The sequence below is a fragment of the Ovis canadensis genome, chromosome 3 (assembly GCF_042477335.2).
Source record: "Ovis canadensis isolate MfBH-ARS-UI-01 breed Bighorn chromosome 3, ARS-UI_OviCan_v2, whole genome shotgun sequence".
NCBI classification, from domain to species: Eukaryota; Metazoa; Chordata; class Mammalia; order Artiodactyla; family Bovidae; genus Ovis; species Ovis canadensis.
The window spans coordinates 139,071,899-139,088,623 of NC_091247.1; the positions used below are offsets into that span (position 1 = coordinate 139,071,899).

General features: G+C 61.6%; 1 protein-coding gene across 9 annotated transcripts; it reads right to left on the minus strand.

Annotated features, from left to right (window-relative positions):
* Positions 1-173: 173 nt before the first annotated feature.
* TNS2 (tensin 2) lies at positions 174-16,299 on the minus strand. 9 transcript variants are annotated; one of them, XM_069580725.1, is made up of 29 exons: positions 16,104-16,299; positions 11,710-11,818; positions 11,210-11,247; positions 10,298-10,336; positions 9,937-9,975; positions 9,727-9,776; positions 9,319-9,490; positions 8,962-9,012; positions 8,575-8,697; positions 8,428-8,492; positions 7,309-7,392; positions 6,822-6,934; positions 6,667-6,727; positions 6,331-6,406; positions 5,947-6,076; positions 5,776-5,841; positions 5,585-5,698; positions 4,153-5,364; positions 3,899-4,049; positions 3,185-3,774; positions 2,980-3,069; positions 2,562-2,687; positions 2,284-2,376; positions 2,081-2,158; positions 1,842-1,919; positions 1,265-1,433; positions 1,100-1,168; positions 964-993; positions 174-821 (listed from the first exon to the last, which is right to left on the minus strand). In XM_069580725.1, exons 1-29 carry the CDS (start codon positions 16,176-16,178, stop codon positions 683-685), a joined length of 4,230 nt encoding a protein of 1,409 aa, XP_069436826.1. In that variant the 5' UTR covers positions 16,179-16,299; the 3' UTR covers positions 174-682. The 9 variants fall into 9 exon arrangements, with proteins under 9 accessions (XP_069436826.1, XP_069436829.1, XP_069436823.1 ...); XM_069580728.1 differs by having other exon boundaries at positions 10,298-10,415; positions 16,104-16,263; XM_069580722.1 differs by having other exon boundaries at positions 6,331-6,457; positions 16,104-16,205.
* Between the last annotated feature and the right edge of the window lie 426 nt (positions 16,300-16,725).

The window sequence follows — 16,725 nt, forward strand, 5'->3', positions numbered from 1 at the left end:
GCCGGGGACTGGGCTGGAGGAGGGAGTGGCGAAGGGCTGTGGGGCCAGGGAGAGGGATCGTGTGTGTACCACAGGCATGGCTTGGGCCTGGGGTGCCCTAAGAAACACAGGTGTGGTCCCGGGAGACCCGAGGCTTTGTCCTTCCTGGAAACAGGCATGAGTCTAACTCTAACTAAACATTATAGAAACTCTTTATTATTAGACAAAAATAGACTCTTATTTTTTTTTTCTTTCCCCCCCTTTTCATGTGATCCTACTCTGATCTCTCTGCTCAGAGGGGAGGTAAAGGAGGGAGTGCCTTGCTCCCCACACCTCTCCCCTCTCCCTGCCGTGCTGGGACCTGCAGCTGGTAGAGCAGGCAAGGCCTGTCTCCCCCTCCAACGCAGATGCTCTCCTGCAGGTGGGGCTGTCCAGATAACCCCCTCCAGGCTCCACCACCTCACCCTCACACACCGTCTCTGCCCTCTGCTCACATGCAAGGTCATCTCATGGGCCCATCCACTTCGCTTAGCAGGCTGGGGGCGGGGAAGGAGAGCAGCGTCCCAGGCCGTTGTGTCCGCTCCCCATTCCTAGGGGAGAGGCCGGCTCCTGGGTCTCCTGGGTCCAGGCCAGGGGAAGTGAGGGCTGTGTGGTGCTGAGAGGGGCACAGTGTCGACGTGGGCTTGGAGCTTGTGGCCTTCCTTCATTTCCTCTGGCCCAGTAGAACTTTGGTGATGAAGGTGACAATGGCGCCTGCAGGCTGATCTGGGTCAAGCTCTGCGAAGAGGTGGCACACATTCTCCCAAGGGCTTCCCGGCTTCTTGGCCACGAAACCAAAGATCCTGGGGGCACAAAGGCAGGGTGGGGAGCGCTGAGCACCCCTTCCTCAGGGATGGCCATGCCAGGGATGGGGAGCAAGCAGGCGCCTGGACACCACGCTGATGCCGCGCTGGGAGGGGAGATGGCACCCTGGCAGAGGCTTACTTGGAGGTGGTCCCGTCGGAGTTGGTCCATCTGCGGAAGGAGAAGAACTGTGAAGGGATGCACCCAGGGAAGAGCTACCAGTGGAGAAGCTGGGCTGTGGGGACTGTGGGATGAAAGGGCTGGGAGGGAGGGTCACCTCCGGTCCTGAGGATCAGTGCTGGAGAAGGTGATGCTGTTCACTGGATAATGGCGGCGAAAGAAGAGCCTGGAAGGATGAGGGTGGGGAAAGTCACCCAGAAATCGGGGCTCCCGGGGTCTGTGCCTGGGGTCCCCCAGGGGCTTACCCGGCACACATACTCACTTCCTTTGGTTGTCTGTGAGTGTGATGCCCTGGGCTGAGACCTTGAAGTGGACGACGGCTGGCGCAGGGCGAGGGCTGCAGCTCAGAGCTGCGGAGCTGGCCCGTGCCACTGCTTGGGGGCCTGTCAGCGACTCCGTCTCCACTGAGGTCAGGTAGAGCACGCTGCAGGCTGCACGGTGAGGAGTGGGTTGAAGGGAGCAGGGAGCAGTGGCTCTGCCAACCCCAGCTCCATCTCCCCTCCGTGTTCCACCCGCCCAGCTCTCGCATTTTCCCCAGCTAGTGCTGCTCAAAATGCATCCGTCACACAGGTAGCCTGTTAAAAAGGCAGGTGACTGCGCGAGGTCTTTAGTCAGAGATGCTGGAAAGAGGCTGGAGAATCTGCATTCTAACAAGACCGCACCCCTGCAGCCTAGACAGGTCTCCCCATCCCATCATGTCTATGGGGACAGGCCTCCCCTGCCTTCCTGGGTGAGGTGCATCTGCCAGGGCTGGCCCACACACAAGGCCTTTCTGTTCCCCATGTGTCAGGGGTGTCCTATCTGGTGCGCGGGGAAGGGAAGGAGGGAGAGGCCCGTACCGGCGCCTTGACGCAGGAGGTCTGCCGCTGTACTCATGTTGCTGGGCACTGGGGCCTCTGGGACCTCCTCCAGAGGATCTGAGGGAAATAGGGGTCAGCAGGGAGTGGCAGTCCCAGGAGCTGAGGGTACCCTCTGCCGTCCCAAGGGAAGGCAGGCAGGCAGGGAGCCAGGACCGGAGATTGTGCCTTTGGCCACAGTGGGAGGGGAGAAGGGGGAGGACAGATGCCCAGACACCCACCTTTGCTGGGAATGCGCAGGCAGCAGGGCAGGGACAGTGGGGAGATGGAGTGCTGGGAGACCAGGGCTGACAGGCTGCCTGCAGGGGAAAGGCGAGCGGGCTCCCGAGGTGCCCAGAGACACCTCTAGTCCTCCACCTCCCTCCTGACACCTCTTGGCCTCCCTGCAATGCCAAGTGCAGCCTTCCCCACCCCTGCTTCTCACCAAAGTAGGGCTCGCTGGGACAGCCCTTGATCTTCACCCCTTTGGGCCCAGTCTCAATGAGAAAATGGCGGACCAGCTGTTCCGAGGGGTCCCCTGACAGGAGTGGAGAGGAGGGGAGAAGATTCCAGGTTCTACTTCTCTGCTGGAATTCTCTACCAAGCAGGAGAGCTCATCTCCTCCTCCTCCCTACTATGAAGTGACACGGGCCACCCTGCCTGGTCTTGCCTCTGTGCCTCCCTCACCCCATCCCCTCCCCCTCAGGCTGGGCCACTCTGTACCTTTCCAGGACTGGGCGCTGGGAGGGGGCGTGGCCACCTTGAGAGCCAGCCCATAGGCTCCTTGGAATGAATGACTGTCCCTGATCAGGAAGGCCCCAGGGTCTTTGTCCTTCAGCAGGGTGATGGCTGGGGGAGGCAGGAGAAGCTTTCACAGGGGCAGACCAAGCCCCAGGCAGCCCCTCCGCTCTGCTGCCCGAGCCCCCCAGACCTCTGGCCCTGACAGCTGTGGTGTCAGCACCCAGGATGCCACTGGGGAGTCAGTGCACTGGGCACTGAGCGGGTGAGACCTCCTCGGGCCTAAAACCCAGAATCATCTGCTAGAAAGAGGCTCGGCCCAGAGGAGGCCCACTGATGAAGTGGCACAAACCAGAAGCTGAGCCAGAGGCCCGGAGGGAGTAGGGGCAGGCTGGCTTCTCACCTTGGTCACGGGACAGGTGTGGCTTGTACCAGAACTTGGATGTGTCCTGGACAAACTTGACATTGCTCTGGCTCTCTTGCATCGGGGGCTCTAGAACAGGGAGGGACTAAGCTTTACCCCAGGGCTCCCCAGTCCCCATGCCATGCCCCTCCCTGGAAACCAGGGTTCTCCTAAGGTGGCCCCAGCCTCCTGAAGGCCTTTATACCTGGGGGTTGGGGGGCATTATCCGGGAGCAGAGGTGCAAAAGTGACATGGTGACTAGCGCCTCTGGCTGGTGGTGATGCCTGCTCCGGGCCCCAGGGTCCCGGCTGCTGCCCAGGCCCCAGCAGATGGCGTTTCTCAGGAAGGGGGGGTTGGGGGGGGCCGTTGATGTCGTAAGATGCAGCCAGAGGAAAGGCAGGTGTGGGCGAGCTCTGAGGGGGTTCTGGGCTGGCCACAAGCCAGGGCATCTGAGTAGGCACAGGGGTGAGGGGGGACCCATCCGGGCTGTCTGGGGGATCTCGCAGGCCCTGCCAGGGGGCGTGACGGAGGCCGGGCAGGGTGTTGGGTACAGGCCCCCTTGGACTGGCGCTGTCCAAGCGGCCCCCCAGGCTCCTCTCCTGAGGCCAGTCGTTGGGAGAGCTGGGTGGGGAGGCTGGGGAGAAGGCGCCAGGGGCTGGAGGCTCAGGCCCACTTCCCGCAGGCAGCTCTGGAGCCTTATCAGCGCCTCCCTGGGAAACAGGCGGCAAGGCCTCCGCGGGACTCAGTCTCTGAGTGGGCGCCAAGGTGGGGGACCGGGTGTCCTGCCGTCGGGTGCTGCAGGGAGGGAGGGCGGGCAGTTTAGTTGGGTTGCAGAGCCCTGTGTGAGGTGCCTGCCAACACAGGCTTCAGTGTCTACCCAGATAAGGAGGCCCCTGAGCTGCCCAGCCCCACGAAGCACCTCTCCTTGCCCTGGACGGGGCTGCTGGTGTGCAGCGGTGTGGAAGGACCAGACAGCTCGGAAGCGGTGCTGCACTGGGCATCTCGCGGGGACCGGGGCAGGGTGCTGTGCCCGCTGGGACTCTCCCTCCAGGACACAGGCTCCGGCGACTCTGCAGGGAGAGAAGGGGTTGTAGCTCTTCCTCAGTCTGTGCTTTCCCCACCATTCCCCAGAACCCTCTTCTGCCCTGGGCATCCCCCTTCCCAGGGCCTCACCTGGAGATGCCAAGGGTCCTGCTGGGGCCAGGTGCCCAGGCAGCGGATACCGGTCCCCTCCTTCCTCTGCAGGGATCTCATAGCTCAGCTTCCTGGACTGGGGGTAGGGCGGGCTGCCAGGGGAGATGGAGCCAGCCCGGGGGGAGTGGGCACGAGGGCTGGGATACCCTCTACCCTCACCTGGAGACCCACAGCTGTGCGGCACCCGGCCGTATGCTGGGCAGCAGCTGGGAACTGCGCCTCCATAGCCGTACGTCACCAGGGCAGGGTACCCTGGGTGCCCATACCTGCCCTCGGGGCACAAGGCATAGGAGCAGCCCTCATGCCCTTCCTCGCCTGCCTTCGGTGGCTTCAAGCAGCTGTAGTCAGGCAGCGGGGTATGGTGGTGCCCGCAGGCAGGCACCAGCAGGGGCAGCGGGTGCCCGGGTCGCACCGGGTGCAGGAGGGGCTTACCAGCCTCACTCGCCCAGCCCTCCCCAGCCTCCCTCTCCAGCCGCAGCCCATAGAGGGCTGCCGTGGGCAGTGCTAGCTTCTCCTCACAGGCAGGGCACGAGCACAGCGCAGGCAGCCCTGGGTCTTCCAGGATCACCACCTCCCGGTAGCCTGGGGGGCGGTAGCCAAAGTCTCCATTGGTGGGTTTCCCCAGCTCAGGCGGGTAGGGGTACGGCCCCTCGGACAGCGAGCGGCAGAGGCGCCTCTTCTCCACGGAGGGCTCAGCATAGCCCTGGGGGGCCCCCTCATAGGCTCCGAAAGCCAGCCGCCGCCTCTCCAGGGTCCCCTCTGGCCGGTAGTAGCCTCCATTGGGGACCCCGCAGGGTTCCCGGTAGCCCTGGCGGCAGGAGCAGTGGCGGCTGAGGCCAGGCCTGTGTCCTGAATATATTCCGAGGTGGGGGCCTCCGCCCGCAGCGGGCTGGTCTTCATCATCAAGGATGGCCGTCTCGCGCCCAGCTCCCCGGCCCCCACTGGCCACTCCACAGCCTCCCAGCAGGCGCTCGAGCTCCTGCCGCTCGGCAGCTGTCGGAGGTGGCCGGCCAGGGGACTCGGCGGCCGGCTCCGTGGTCAGCGTGGAGGAATGGCCAGAGTCGCTGCTGACAGAAAGCAGCGGGGGTGGGGGTGGCTCCGGAGATGGGGCCGGTGGGGTCTGGCGGGGGGCTCGCTGCACCTGGGCATAAGGACTGCCATCCAGGGGCCCCCGGGTGTGGGTGACAGAGTCTGAGTGGGGAGAGGATCCGGGCGGTATAGCAAGCAGGCCACAGTGGGGGGGGGGGAGAGAGAGAGAGAGAGAAACAGACAAAGCGCGTGTGTTAACAGGGGATGGTGCCGGAGACTCCAGCTCGGGGGTGTCTCTTGGGAGGGTGTCTGTCTAGGGAGGGAAGCATGTCCCCCCACAGGAAGCTCCACCTCCCTCCCCCTCTGGGGGCACCCCACACACCATCCGCACTGTCCTCATGGTGCAGGTTGAAGTTCTCGTAGGAGTCCCAGCGCACTGCGGGCTCTGCAGTGTTGTAGTCGACAGAGACGGAGGGCTCATTCCGTGGGGTGCTACCTATAGAAGGGCGCCCCGGGGGTGAGGAGCAGGGAGACAACCCCTGCCCCCTGCCCCCTGCCAGGCTTGGCTCTTACCTTTGATCTTCTCTGGGCTGGAGGAGAAGACGAACTCCACCGAGGCTTGGAAGGGGAACCTCTCGTCTGTGGGGAGTGGACAGTGAGGAGCAGGTGACCCCCTCCCTGCCCTTACCCACCTGCCTGCCTTCACCCGGGCTCCAGCCCCCAGGCCACTTGTCTCCAACTCACCGGCCCAGGCCTCATCCAACTGGTCCTTGGAGAAGATGAGCCGTGGTCCATGGATAGTGCATGTGTGGAACTGGACTCGGAATACGAGGGTCCGGTCAGTCCCCCGGCTACCCTTGTGATAGCATGTTACCTGGGGGAGGGGAGGGAGACCAGCATTCAGGCTCTGTGTCCACACACGTCTCCTCTGTGCTTCTACCCTGGGGACTATCTGGGTGCGGCTCTGCTCTGCCTCAACTCCAAGGTGACCTCCCCATCAGGAAGACAACCTCCTTGCCCTCCAACCTGCCTTGAATTGATGGCTCTCCAGAGACGGTGCAGCTGGCAGCGTTCACCACCACCCCGACCCCACCCCCAGGACTCTCTCTGTGGCTAAGGCCCCCTCACCATGACATCGCCTTTGAGGAGGAGGGCTGGCTCCAGGCTGATACAAAGCTGCTGGGGACCAGGGCCTGCAACATGACTGGGGAAGAGAGGGCAGAGCTGAATCAGGGGCACTTGGATGCACCGGAGGCTGTCAAGAGTCAGGAGGGAGTTGGGCGATCAGAGACTGAGCCCTTCCTGAGCGCGAGCCCTTTAAGCATCAGCTTCCCCATCTGTAAAACGGATTCTACGATGCTATTAGTTTTGGGGTGCAGTGGCTAGAGCTGGAGGCCCAGCTGTCCAGGAAAGGCTGGAAAAACAGGGATTCAGGGAGAAGGAGTCTGGCAACAGAGCACTCACTAGACTCCTGATGTGTAGACAAGCTGCATGGATTGGTAGATCTTGAGGAAGGGCTGGAAACCTAGAGGGCAAAAAAGAGAAGGTCCATGAAGGGCAGTGAGTGGAGGGGGTGGGGGACAGTGCCCCCCGACAGAGCACATTCCAGGCAGACTCACCTGCACCAGGTTCAAAGGCTGGCAGCACGGGCACCAGCACATAGTGCAGGAAGAGAGGGCTGCTGTTCATGCGGATGGCCCCGGACAGCAGACCGCTGAAGTAGGTGATGTACCTGGCGGCAGGATTTAAGAGGGATGGAAGCCCCTTCCAGGTCTCAGCCTCATATGATACAGCAATGGGCCCTGACTATCCTGTGAGTCCCTCTTTATCGCAAGACTCAGCTTTATTTTCTGTATAGCTCTGGCTAACATCCCAAACGATCTTGTCTATTTATTCATAGGTCTGTTGCCTTCTACCCCACCAGCATGTAAATAAGCCCCGTGAGAGCAGAGACCTTGGATTTGTTCTGCATTCTCAGCACCTGACACAAGCCCCGAGCACACAGGAGGTGCTCCCGGAAGGTGCGCTGTATGAATGAGATAAGCTTGGCCTGGGCAGCCACGGAGGGACCTGCTCGCCTGGCCCATCCCCACCCAGGCTGCTCACCGGCGCTGGGAGGGCTGCAATTCTGCGGCAACCTTGTCTTCACAAAACTTCCGCATGGTAAGGGTCGCCAGCGCCTGGTCTGCCCTGGGGAGACAGGGGCCAGTGTGGGGGCTAAGGGGGTGGTTACATCCTGGTCTCCCTTTCCTAAGCTCCAGGGGAGGGAAGAGTGGTGTGATTCCCCGCAAGTCTAGAGGAAGTTCAGAGTGGTGGTGAAGAGAACTAGAAACCCCACAAGCAGTCACTTTACTAGTTGTTGGGCTGCAGGCAACCGTTTCCTGAGTTTTAGTTTCTTCTTCGGTAAAATGGGACAATAAGACCATGCTATGGGTTGAACTGGGGCTTCCCCGGTGGCTCAGTGGTAAAGAACCCAGCTGCCAATGCAGGAGACATGGGTTTGATCCCTGGGTCGGGAAGATCCCCTGGAGAAGGAAAGGGTCACCCACTCCAGTATTCTTGCCTGGGAAATCCCATGGCAGAGGAGCCTGGCGGGCTACAGTCCGTGGGGTGGCAGAAGAGTTGGACATGACTTAGCGACTAAACAACAAAAACGGGTTGAATTGTGTCCCCCCAGAAGATATGTACCTCAGAATGTGACCTTATTTGGACATAGGGTCGTTGCAGATGTAATTAATTAAGATGTTATACTGGAGTAGGGTGAGCCCTTAATCCAATGTGATTGGTGTCCTTAGAAGAAGAGAAGAAGAGACAGACACACAGACACACAGGAAGAAGGCCATGTGACGATGAAGGCAGAGACGAGCGATCCACCTATAAGCCAAGGGACACCAAGGACTGCTGGCCACCACCGGCAGCTGGGAAGAGGCCACTCCCAGAGTCTCAGCGGGAGTGTGGCCCCACTGACTCCTTGATTTTAGACTTTCAGCTTCCAGAACTGAGACAACAAAGTTCTGTTGTCTTAAGCTACTTAGTCTGTGGCACTTTGTTATAGCAGCCCTAGGAAAGTGGTGAAGTACAAGTGAGAAAAAGGAGGTGGAAAGCTCAAGTTTATAGTAAATGGCTCTGGACCCTGAGGTGGGCTTTAGAGGAGGGGGGCTCATCAAGGGCCAGCTGGAGGGAGGGTCCCTGGGGAAGTGGGAACTTGGGGCTGGGGCACCTTACCCTGCAGAGATCTTGCTGTAGTGCATGTAGGCAGAGACGATGACACCGAGCTTGCCCTTGCTCCCCTGAGGACAAAGAGGGATAGAGGGCTTGCTGGGGCCCTTTGCTGAGGGCCCCCAGTCCTGTGAACCTGAAGTTCCAGCTCACCTTGCAGTACAATACGACCACGTGCTGCGGGTCAGCGCTGAGCCAGGTCTCCATGGCTTTGCAAATGGAGCACAGCTTGTCTAGGGGGGGTGCGTGCAGCTCAGGCCAGCCAAAGTCCTGGACCTGAGGGGTACAGGGGTGGAATTGGGGCTGGTGGCCACCAAAGAAGAGGTGAGTGGGGTGGAAGAGGGATAGGGTTTAGGTGCCTGGAGACAAGGTCAGGGGCCTGTTCTTGTATCGATGACAGCCTCAACTCTTTCCTCACCGAGATGATGGGTGGATACCTGCTGCACCATGCTTTGGGCTGTCCCAAGTGACAAATCATATGGGCAAGTGCTACTATTAATACTGAGAAGGCTGGGGGTGATGGTTTTAATTCCCTCCTACCTTCGGGTTTAGGCGGGTCAGGTCATGTCTTTTCTCTGAAAGGTTGAAGAGCTGCAAGAAAAGTGGGTTAGGGCGTTAGGCGAAGTGACCCCAGGCAGCGAGGCGTGGTGATTCCTGGAGGTGTCACCTGCTGTGACCCTAAGTAAGGGTCTTTCTCCAAAAGGAGGAAGTGACTAAGGCCCAGCCTAACTTTGACAGCCTCATCAGTCGTCTGCCTTCTAGGTCTGCTCCCTGGAGCGTCCGGGGCCCTGCCCACTCGGGGCCCCGCCTCCACAGGTTTGACGTCAGGGAGCCGCCGGGCCCTGCTGGCCCTCCCAGCCCTCTCATTGGCTGACTGAAGCAGGTCCCGCCTCTCACCAGGTACTTGTCACGGTGCTTGGATTGCAGCACGTGAGCCAGCTCGCGCAGGTGGCCCCGGTGTCGCTGCTCGTCGGGCCGCGCGGGGAAAGAGGCGGCCAGGATCCGCTCCGTCACGTAGGTGAGGTCCAAGTCCCAGCGGCGCTCCATGAGCGGGTCCAGGCTGAAGCTCCTGGGGAGGAGGGGGCCAAGCTGTGTTAAGAGCGGGGCGGGGAGAGGGTGTGGGGCGGGCACCGGGAGGCTGGTGTGATGGAAAGGTGTCTGGCCGACTACAGGTGAGGCCTCCTGGGTCCTGACCTTTTGGGGGTGGGCTGTCCTAGAGAGCTTTGTTGGGGGGAACTGCCCTGGGCTGAGGTGTGGGGTATGAGGAAAGGGCTCATATGGGACCACAACCGGCACCCTACTTACCTGGGCAGAGTGCTGCGCTGCTTTGAGTGGTTCAGAGACTTGGTGGATCCCTGGTGGATGAGATGAGATTTTGCACACATCTTTTGTGCCCCTCACTCTAGGCTTCCCCACTCCAGAGTTCCATGAATTTTGCTTCAGGAGAGACCTAGGTCCTTAGTCCCACAGCTATCTGCTTCCGCCCCCCCAACCCCCCCTGCAGCTTCACCTTACCAGGTGCTCTATGCGCCTCACAGGGGCGGTGTTTCTCCGCTAGAGGGAGAGGGGGGAGGAAAAGGGAGTGGTTAGGCAAGGGGCAAGGACCAGTCTGGGCCTGGGGGCAGTGGGGAGGGCTTGTGTGTGTCCCTGTGAGGGATGTATTAGGTGGGGCAGGGAGAGAGGGAGGAGTCCTAAGCCAGAGCAGGCCCAAGACACAAGAGCAGAGGGCTCAAAAAGTTTTCCACTGTCTCAGGATGGCCACTATGCACAGCAGTCCATTCAAGAGAACTTCTTGGGGCCCGTCTGTGGCCACCAGACCTCTGGACACTGCAGCCTGGTTCTCTGGATCCCCCACCCTATCCCAGAGCACACTCACCAGCTCCACGGGAGGCAAAGCCTGACAGGACGAAGTCACCTGGAAGGAGACTGGAGTGAGGAGCTGAGCTGCTGGTGAAATGGGCTCTCCTGGGCTTAAGGATGGGGCCACCCCTCAGCTTCAGCAAGAAAGTGGAGGGGCTGTCAGCAGATGGGCACAGGCTGCAACTAAGGTTCCTCTATTTAAGGGAGCCTCCCCTCTGGCCTCTCGGCCTCCCACCCCTGGGCCCCCAACATGTTACTCTTGGCTCCCAGCCCCCTGCCCACACAGACCCCCATTCATCCAGCTGCAGGGTAGGAGTTATATATAGAGCCATGCAGGCAGGCCACAGCCAGGGACAGACACTGGCCTCTTTCACTGGGAGACCCCGCCCCTGGGCACACAGCTCCCCAAAGCAAGCTCCAAGGGCCTAGGACCCCTCACACTGCAGAAGGAGAACTAGGGCACCTCAGAGACGGGGCTGCCAATGGATAGTGGGTGCTGCCTACATCTTGCATCTTCTGCCCAGCCTTTCCAGGGCCCAGGACAAGACCCACTCACGCATCCTGAGGACCCTTCCCCAGAGGGAAGGCACAGCCCATCCGGCCACCAGTCTCTGCTTTGACCCCCACCCATCCCACCCTTCCTCCTCCTCGTTCTCCTCCTCTTCCCTACACCCCCCCCCCCCCCCCCGCCCGTCCTCGCGCCAGCTGCAGCCTGGGCACAGCACCAAGACAAACGTGCTGTCTTGCTGTCCACCCGCCTGGGCCAGTCCTCCAGGGGGTGGAATAGGGCGGTTCTTAAAGGGCCCAGTACAGTACCCTCTGTTACCCAGCAGGGGTTCCCCAATGATGAGAGGGGTAGAGGGGAGGAGAAGCCCATTTCAGAGGAGGAAGGGACCCCAAGCCCCCCTCCCCACATCAGATTACCCACCTTTGCTTCACATTTTCTGTGTGTTGCCACCTTGCAGACTAGAGGGGATGGAGGGGAGGAGAGTGTTAGCACGGGCCTACTGGGGCAGTGGAAGGGGTGGCTCTCTGGTCTCCCCAGGTCCTGAAACTTCCCGGACTCCAGCTGTACTGAGCTGGCTGGAGTCCTGGAGCAGGGGCAGAGTTCAAGGGAAGCACATGGCAGGGGTGTGCTACTGCCCAGGCCAGGGAGTGGGGGACCCAGGGGCAATGTTCTAGGGTGGGTGCAGGTGAGGAGGAAGGCACGGAGGGAAGCCCCAGTTCCAGGTCAGGTGAGAGGGTAATTTAGAGTACTAGGCTTCCTGGGTGCTGGGGGCGCAAGGGCTGTTTGGAGGGGAGGCAGTTCCTCTTCACCCTCACGGTGCCCAGCCCATGCTCTGTTCTGGGGTCTGCCTGCTGGGGCTGTGCAGCCCAGGGGCGCTGGGCGATGCTCTCAGAGCCACAGCCTAGGGCGGGACGCCTCACCTCTGCATGAGACGCCCGTCCCATCGATGGCCGCCTTACACACGGCACACACTGGTGGTTTCTTCCGGAAGACCTTTTCCCGGAAGCTATGTGGCTCAGCTTTCCTAGGCTGACGGGTGGAGGGACAGACAGACAGGGGTGTCAGTTCCCACGGGTCCATCTCCAGGACGGGGCCGGGCCTGAGTACAGCACTTTTTCTGTCTTCTTTTTCTATAGCCCCCAAACTTGTCAAACGCACTTGGCCACAGCTGTTTCCAACCAGTTATAGTGCTTGTCCTCGACAGTGCATAGAACCCGGCCCCTTGCGTCACCCTAGCTGGGTCAGCTCCTCCCCAAGGGATCACTTAGGCCCCTCACGTGGCCCTGGTGTGTGATACCCTTGTGGTCACTATTACCCAAACCCTAGAGCTTCCGTTCTGGTGTAGGGGGTGGTGTTCCCGACTCCTCTATGAAAGCAACCTGTTTCTCCTCCCATCTTGCCCTCCCTAGCAGGAGGCGCCTGTAGGAAGTAAGCAGGGAGGGGGTCAGACATGAATGCAGGGTGTCAGTCACAAACACCCAGATGACCCAGCAGGAGTGTCCTCAGCCAGGCCTGCTTCCCTGGCGCCCACTGTCCCCGTCCTCCCAGCAGCTGACACGCCCTCCTCCCCCCCCCCCCCCCCCCGCCACTGTCAGAACAACATGTTTACTCATTGTGCACCAAGGCAGCAGGCAGCAATTGTGTAAGGAGGGGGCGGTCATGCTGGAGGGAGAGGCAGATGGAGGCACGACATGGAAATATTTAGCTGCCTTACTGCTCCAGGATGTAGTAAGCACCCAGTCACTTGAGAAGGTTCAAGAGGGATTCCAGCACTGAAAGGGGAGAGGGTGTACCCGCTGCTCTCCGGCCTCTCCCCTCCCAGAGTGCAGTGAGCAAGGTGGCTGGGATGTCCCCCACGGCCCAGGACTACCGTTCCCATCCGTCCATCCTCTGGGGACCGTTTACCTCCTTGTCTCCTCTCCTGTTTTTCTTCTCCTCTGGCATTCAAGTTCCGGCCTCCCTCCCCCATACATAGTACTGTCTTATGTTGCCCTGAGATGCCTTTTTGAGGGGTAAGGCTGAAAAAAATGTGGGGAAAGGCAGTGATGGGGCCTCTAGGCCCCCCAGCCTGGGGATGCAGGCAGCACCTCTGGTGCCTTGGCTGTCCTTGAAGCTACTGGATTAAACTCAACTTGAACTCTTCTGGGCTGGACCAACTCTGCCAGACCCACTAGGAAACTTGGGTGCATTTTGGTATTAATGGCACAGGCACATGATGTCAGTGGAAAGCAAGTCAAGCCCCCTTGTCTAAGGCACTTCTAAGACCTGGCCGCCTCCCTTCCTTCCTTTGCCACCCCTGCCCCATTTCCCCTATCTTCCTGGGCTCCAAAATAGTACCCGGAAAGGTCCTACCATAATGTATACCTGCCCGTGCAGGGCTGGCCTGGGCTAGGGCAGGGAAGGTGACAGGGGAGCTGATGAGGATTTGCTATCACCCAGGCTTCTGTTGCTCATATCACAGCCCTGGCCGCTCCAAAGAGACAGAGTAACGAGGGGACACAGGACTAGGGAAGAAGGCTGAAACTGGGACGAAGCTCTGGCCGGAGTTCTGGCCCCCTCCCCCACTGCCCACTCCTCCACCCAGACCCCTCTGCCCAGTCAAGGGCACTCCTACCCTGCTGGTGGCCCGGCTGCTGTCCCTCCTCCCCAGGGCTCTGAGCAGCCTCTCCACAGGGCCGCTGGACTTCATGGTTCTCTGGCTGCCTGGGGTGCTGGCCTTGGGGCCCGAACAATGCTGGGGCCTGGCCCGGGGCTTCCTGGAAGCGGCCTGGCGGAGGCAGCCGCTTCCCTTGGGTGGAGAGTAGGCTGTCTGGCTGGTGTGAGGAGAAGCCCAGCCCTGGAAGTGGAAGGGAGTGCAGGCGGGAAGGGGGCAGGTCGCTGCTCCAGGAAGTGGGGGATGGGGAGGATGTGGGGGAGGCCAGGAGATCAGATTCCCAGGATCTACCCTGCTGGGAGTGTCAGCCCAGGATCTTTTGCCCCCACCCCATCCTGCTCTGGAGCTGCCCCCTGGCCTGGGATCTACCCTATCCGGGGATCTGTGGGATCCTGAGGTCCAGCCCCCAGTGGGGCGGGGCAGGGGCGGGGTGGGAATTTAGGTCTCAGGGCCCTGGCTCAAGGGCCAGAGGGGAACGCTGCGTCCCTGCCAGGCCAGCCTCCCTGCCTGAACTCTCAGGCTCTCTAGGGACCTTCTAGTGGGAGGGAGGGGGAGCTGGGAATCGTTGTCCCAGCCAGTTCAGGACCTGGACTGCATCCTGAGGGTCAGCGTTCTGCCTCAGTTTCACTAGTTGGAAGCAACAGGAAGAGGAAAACATGCACTGGCCCCTTGCCCCCACCATCTACATCGAAAGCCAAATTCCAGCTGAGACTGCTCTGCCCACAGGAGTCAGTTATTCTGCCCTAGCCCAAGGCATTTGAGGCCCTTCTGAAAGCTCCCCAGCTGCCCTGCTCCGGACACAGTCCTTCACTCACCTCCTCCCTGGGTCCCTAGCTCCTCTTTGGAGCCTTGCCACTTGGGCCCTCCTCCTCCCCGTCCAGCCCTCCCCCCACCCCAAGCGTTAGTACTACCTTCATGGCTCCCCCAGCTCTGCTCTTCTTCCTCAGCAGCTGTCCCAGGGCTGGAGGACTGGACAGGAGGCCCCCCTCCCAACACATACTCCACCCCCCTCCGCGGGCCTCCTGCCTCCCTCCTGGGAACACAGCCAGCTTCCTGTCCCAGGAGTTAAGGGAAGGAGGTGGACTGGGGCATTGGAAGAGGTGGGGGGGGGGGACAGTAATCTTCCAAAAAATGTTAGGGGTTAACAGCCTGGGGGTTCTCAGCCCTAAGTCTTGGATCACAGCCCCCTAGAGCAGTCCAGTGGAACAGTCCAGCTGCTTGAAAGAATGCGCAAATGTGTGTGTCCTGTCTCCCCCCAACATTTGCACGGTAGTTACTGAATGTCCCAGGGCTCTGGCAACTCCCCTAGCTCTGGCTTCTCCCACCAGGCCCTCAGCCTCCCCTCTCCCTCCCCCGTGCCCATCAAGGTTGGTCTAACCCTGCCTCCTCTGTGATGAGCCCATTCAGGACACTTCCTTGGGCTGGGCCTAGCCTGAGATGTCTCCCTTGAAGCTCTAATTCCCCTTCCAGGTCAGGAAGTCTGTCCCCAGGGTACCTTGGCCAGAGGGAAGCCTAACCAGTAACTGGAGAGGGGCACTGGCTCTGCAACCCACTCCCACCTCCAGCTCTGGCTGGTTCCCAGGACATTCCGGGCCCCTGGCCAGTGTGGGCAATCGGGCCGGCCTGGTCCAGGCCCCAGCTCTGCTGGGAGCAGGTGAAGGTATTGCGGTGGTGCCGGTGTGGGTGGTCTTTCTCCCCTCCTACTGCAGTTACCCCGACCAGGACTCCTCCAGCAGGCTTGTCTCTACTTCTGCTGCCTCCACAGGGGCTGAAAAGTCCCCTAGCTTGGCAACAGGTCCCCAACCTCCTCGGACCCTCGTTCTTGACCTCGTGGGTGGCTCACTAGCTCCTGTGTTGGGTGGCCAGGGAAGATGGCTTTGAGTCCCTCCCCACCCTGTGCAGCGCCTCTCAAGTGAGATAGAAGTGGGAGAGCGCTGAGCCCGCTGCTAGTGCTGACAGGAAAAGCAGCTCCCTGGGGCAAGCTTGGGAAGGCCAGGCCTGAGCTCTGGGACCCTGACCCTCTTCCAGCCCGCAACTTTCCCGAGCCTGTGTCAGTCTCTCCCCCAGCCTGGGCCCCTCTCACTCCAAAGCCCTGGGTTTGTTTGGAGAAACCCCTCCACCCGCGCTCCCCCTTCCTGGAAATAGCTGTGGTTGGATGAGCAGCTGGGAGCCCAGCCGCGGAGGAGGGGTGAGGCCCAGGGAAGGAGACAGGGAGGAAAGGAGAGTGCCCAGGGTGATCTGGAAAACTGACGATGGAGGCCGCATTTGCCTCGGTTTCCCCAGATGTGAGGTGGAAAAGGAAAACCCTGATACACACTCTCCCCGGCCAGTTCCCGCCCAAGTCCCGGGCCTGCGGGGGCGGTGCGCGTGCGTGGCGGGACCGAGCGGCGGCGAGTGCTGTCCCGACGCGCGAAGGCAAGACGGCCGGCCGGGGAGTGGCCGTGGGCTGGCCCCGCCCCCTGGTCACCTTTAGGGCCTCTGTCGGCCGCGGCCCTCGGGCCCCGGGCTCCAGACCCCCGACCTGGCGCGCCCGCTCCGCTCCCCACGCCCATTCGCCCCGCGCAGCGGCCCCGCGCCCCCTGGCGACCACCAACGGCACTGCCCGCCGCGCCGTGACGTACAGGCCGCCGCCCTCCCGCCCGGCGCCTCGCGGCCACTCACCTGTGGGGGGCGCCCGGCGGGGCGGGGGCGCGGCGGGGCGGGGCAGCAACAGGGGGAGCCCCCGGGCCAGCCCATCCCGCCCCGGGCCCGCGCCGAGCGGACGCTGAGGCGGAGGAGGCGGGACGGGCGCGCCGCGCTCGCCCCCGCCGCTCCCCGCGCCGCCCTCTGCTCCCTCCCGCGCGCTCTCCTCCCTCCCTCTTTCCCTCCTTCCCGGGCTCCAATCCCCACGTGCGGCCCGCTCCCCGCCCCTCCTCCTCCGTCTCTCTCTTCTCCCCACCTTCTCCGGCGAGTCCACGCGCCCAGGAGCTGGGAAGGAGGCATGCGGGGACTGGCAGAGACCCTCGGAGACAAATTCGGGGAGAGAGGTGGACACGGAGAACAGAGGGACAGGAAACAGAGCCCCGCAGAGACTGACCCAAAGAGAGACGGGAAAAGAAGCTTACGAGCCAGCAGAAGAAAAGGTGGACAGAAGGCACCAGAAGCAAGGGCGCAGAGGACTGCCTCAGCCTCTTTCAATCTGGCCCCTTCTCAGGAGTGTATTTGAGAGTGGGCTTGACCCCCAAATTAGGGGCCACCCGCGGCCTGGCCTAGTGAAGCTAACACCACCGTCCCATCGGGGCTT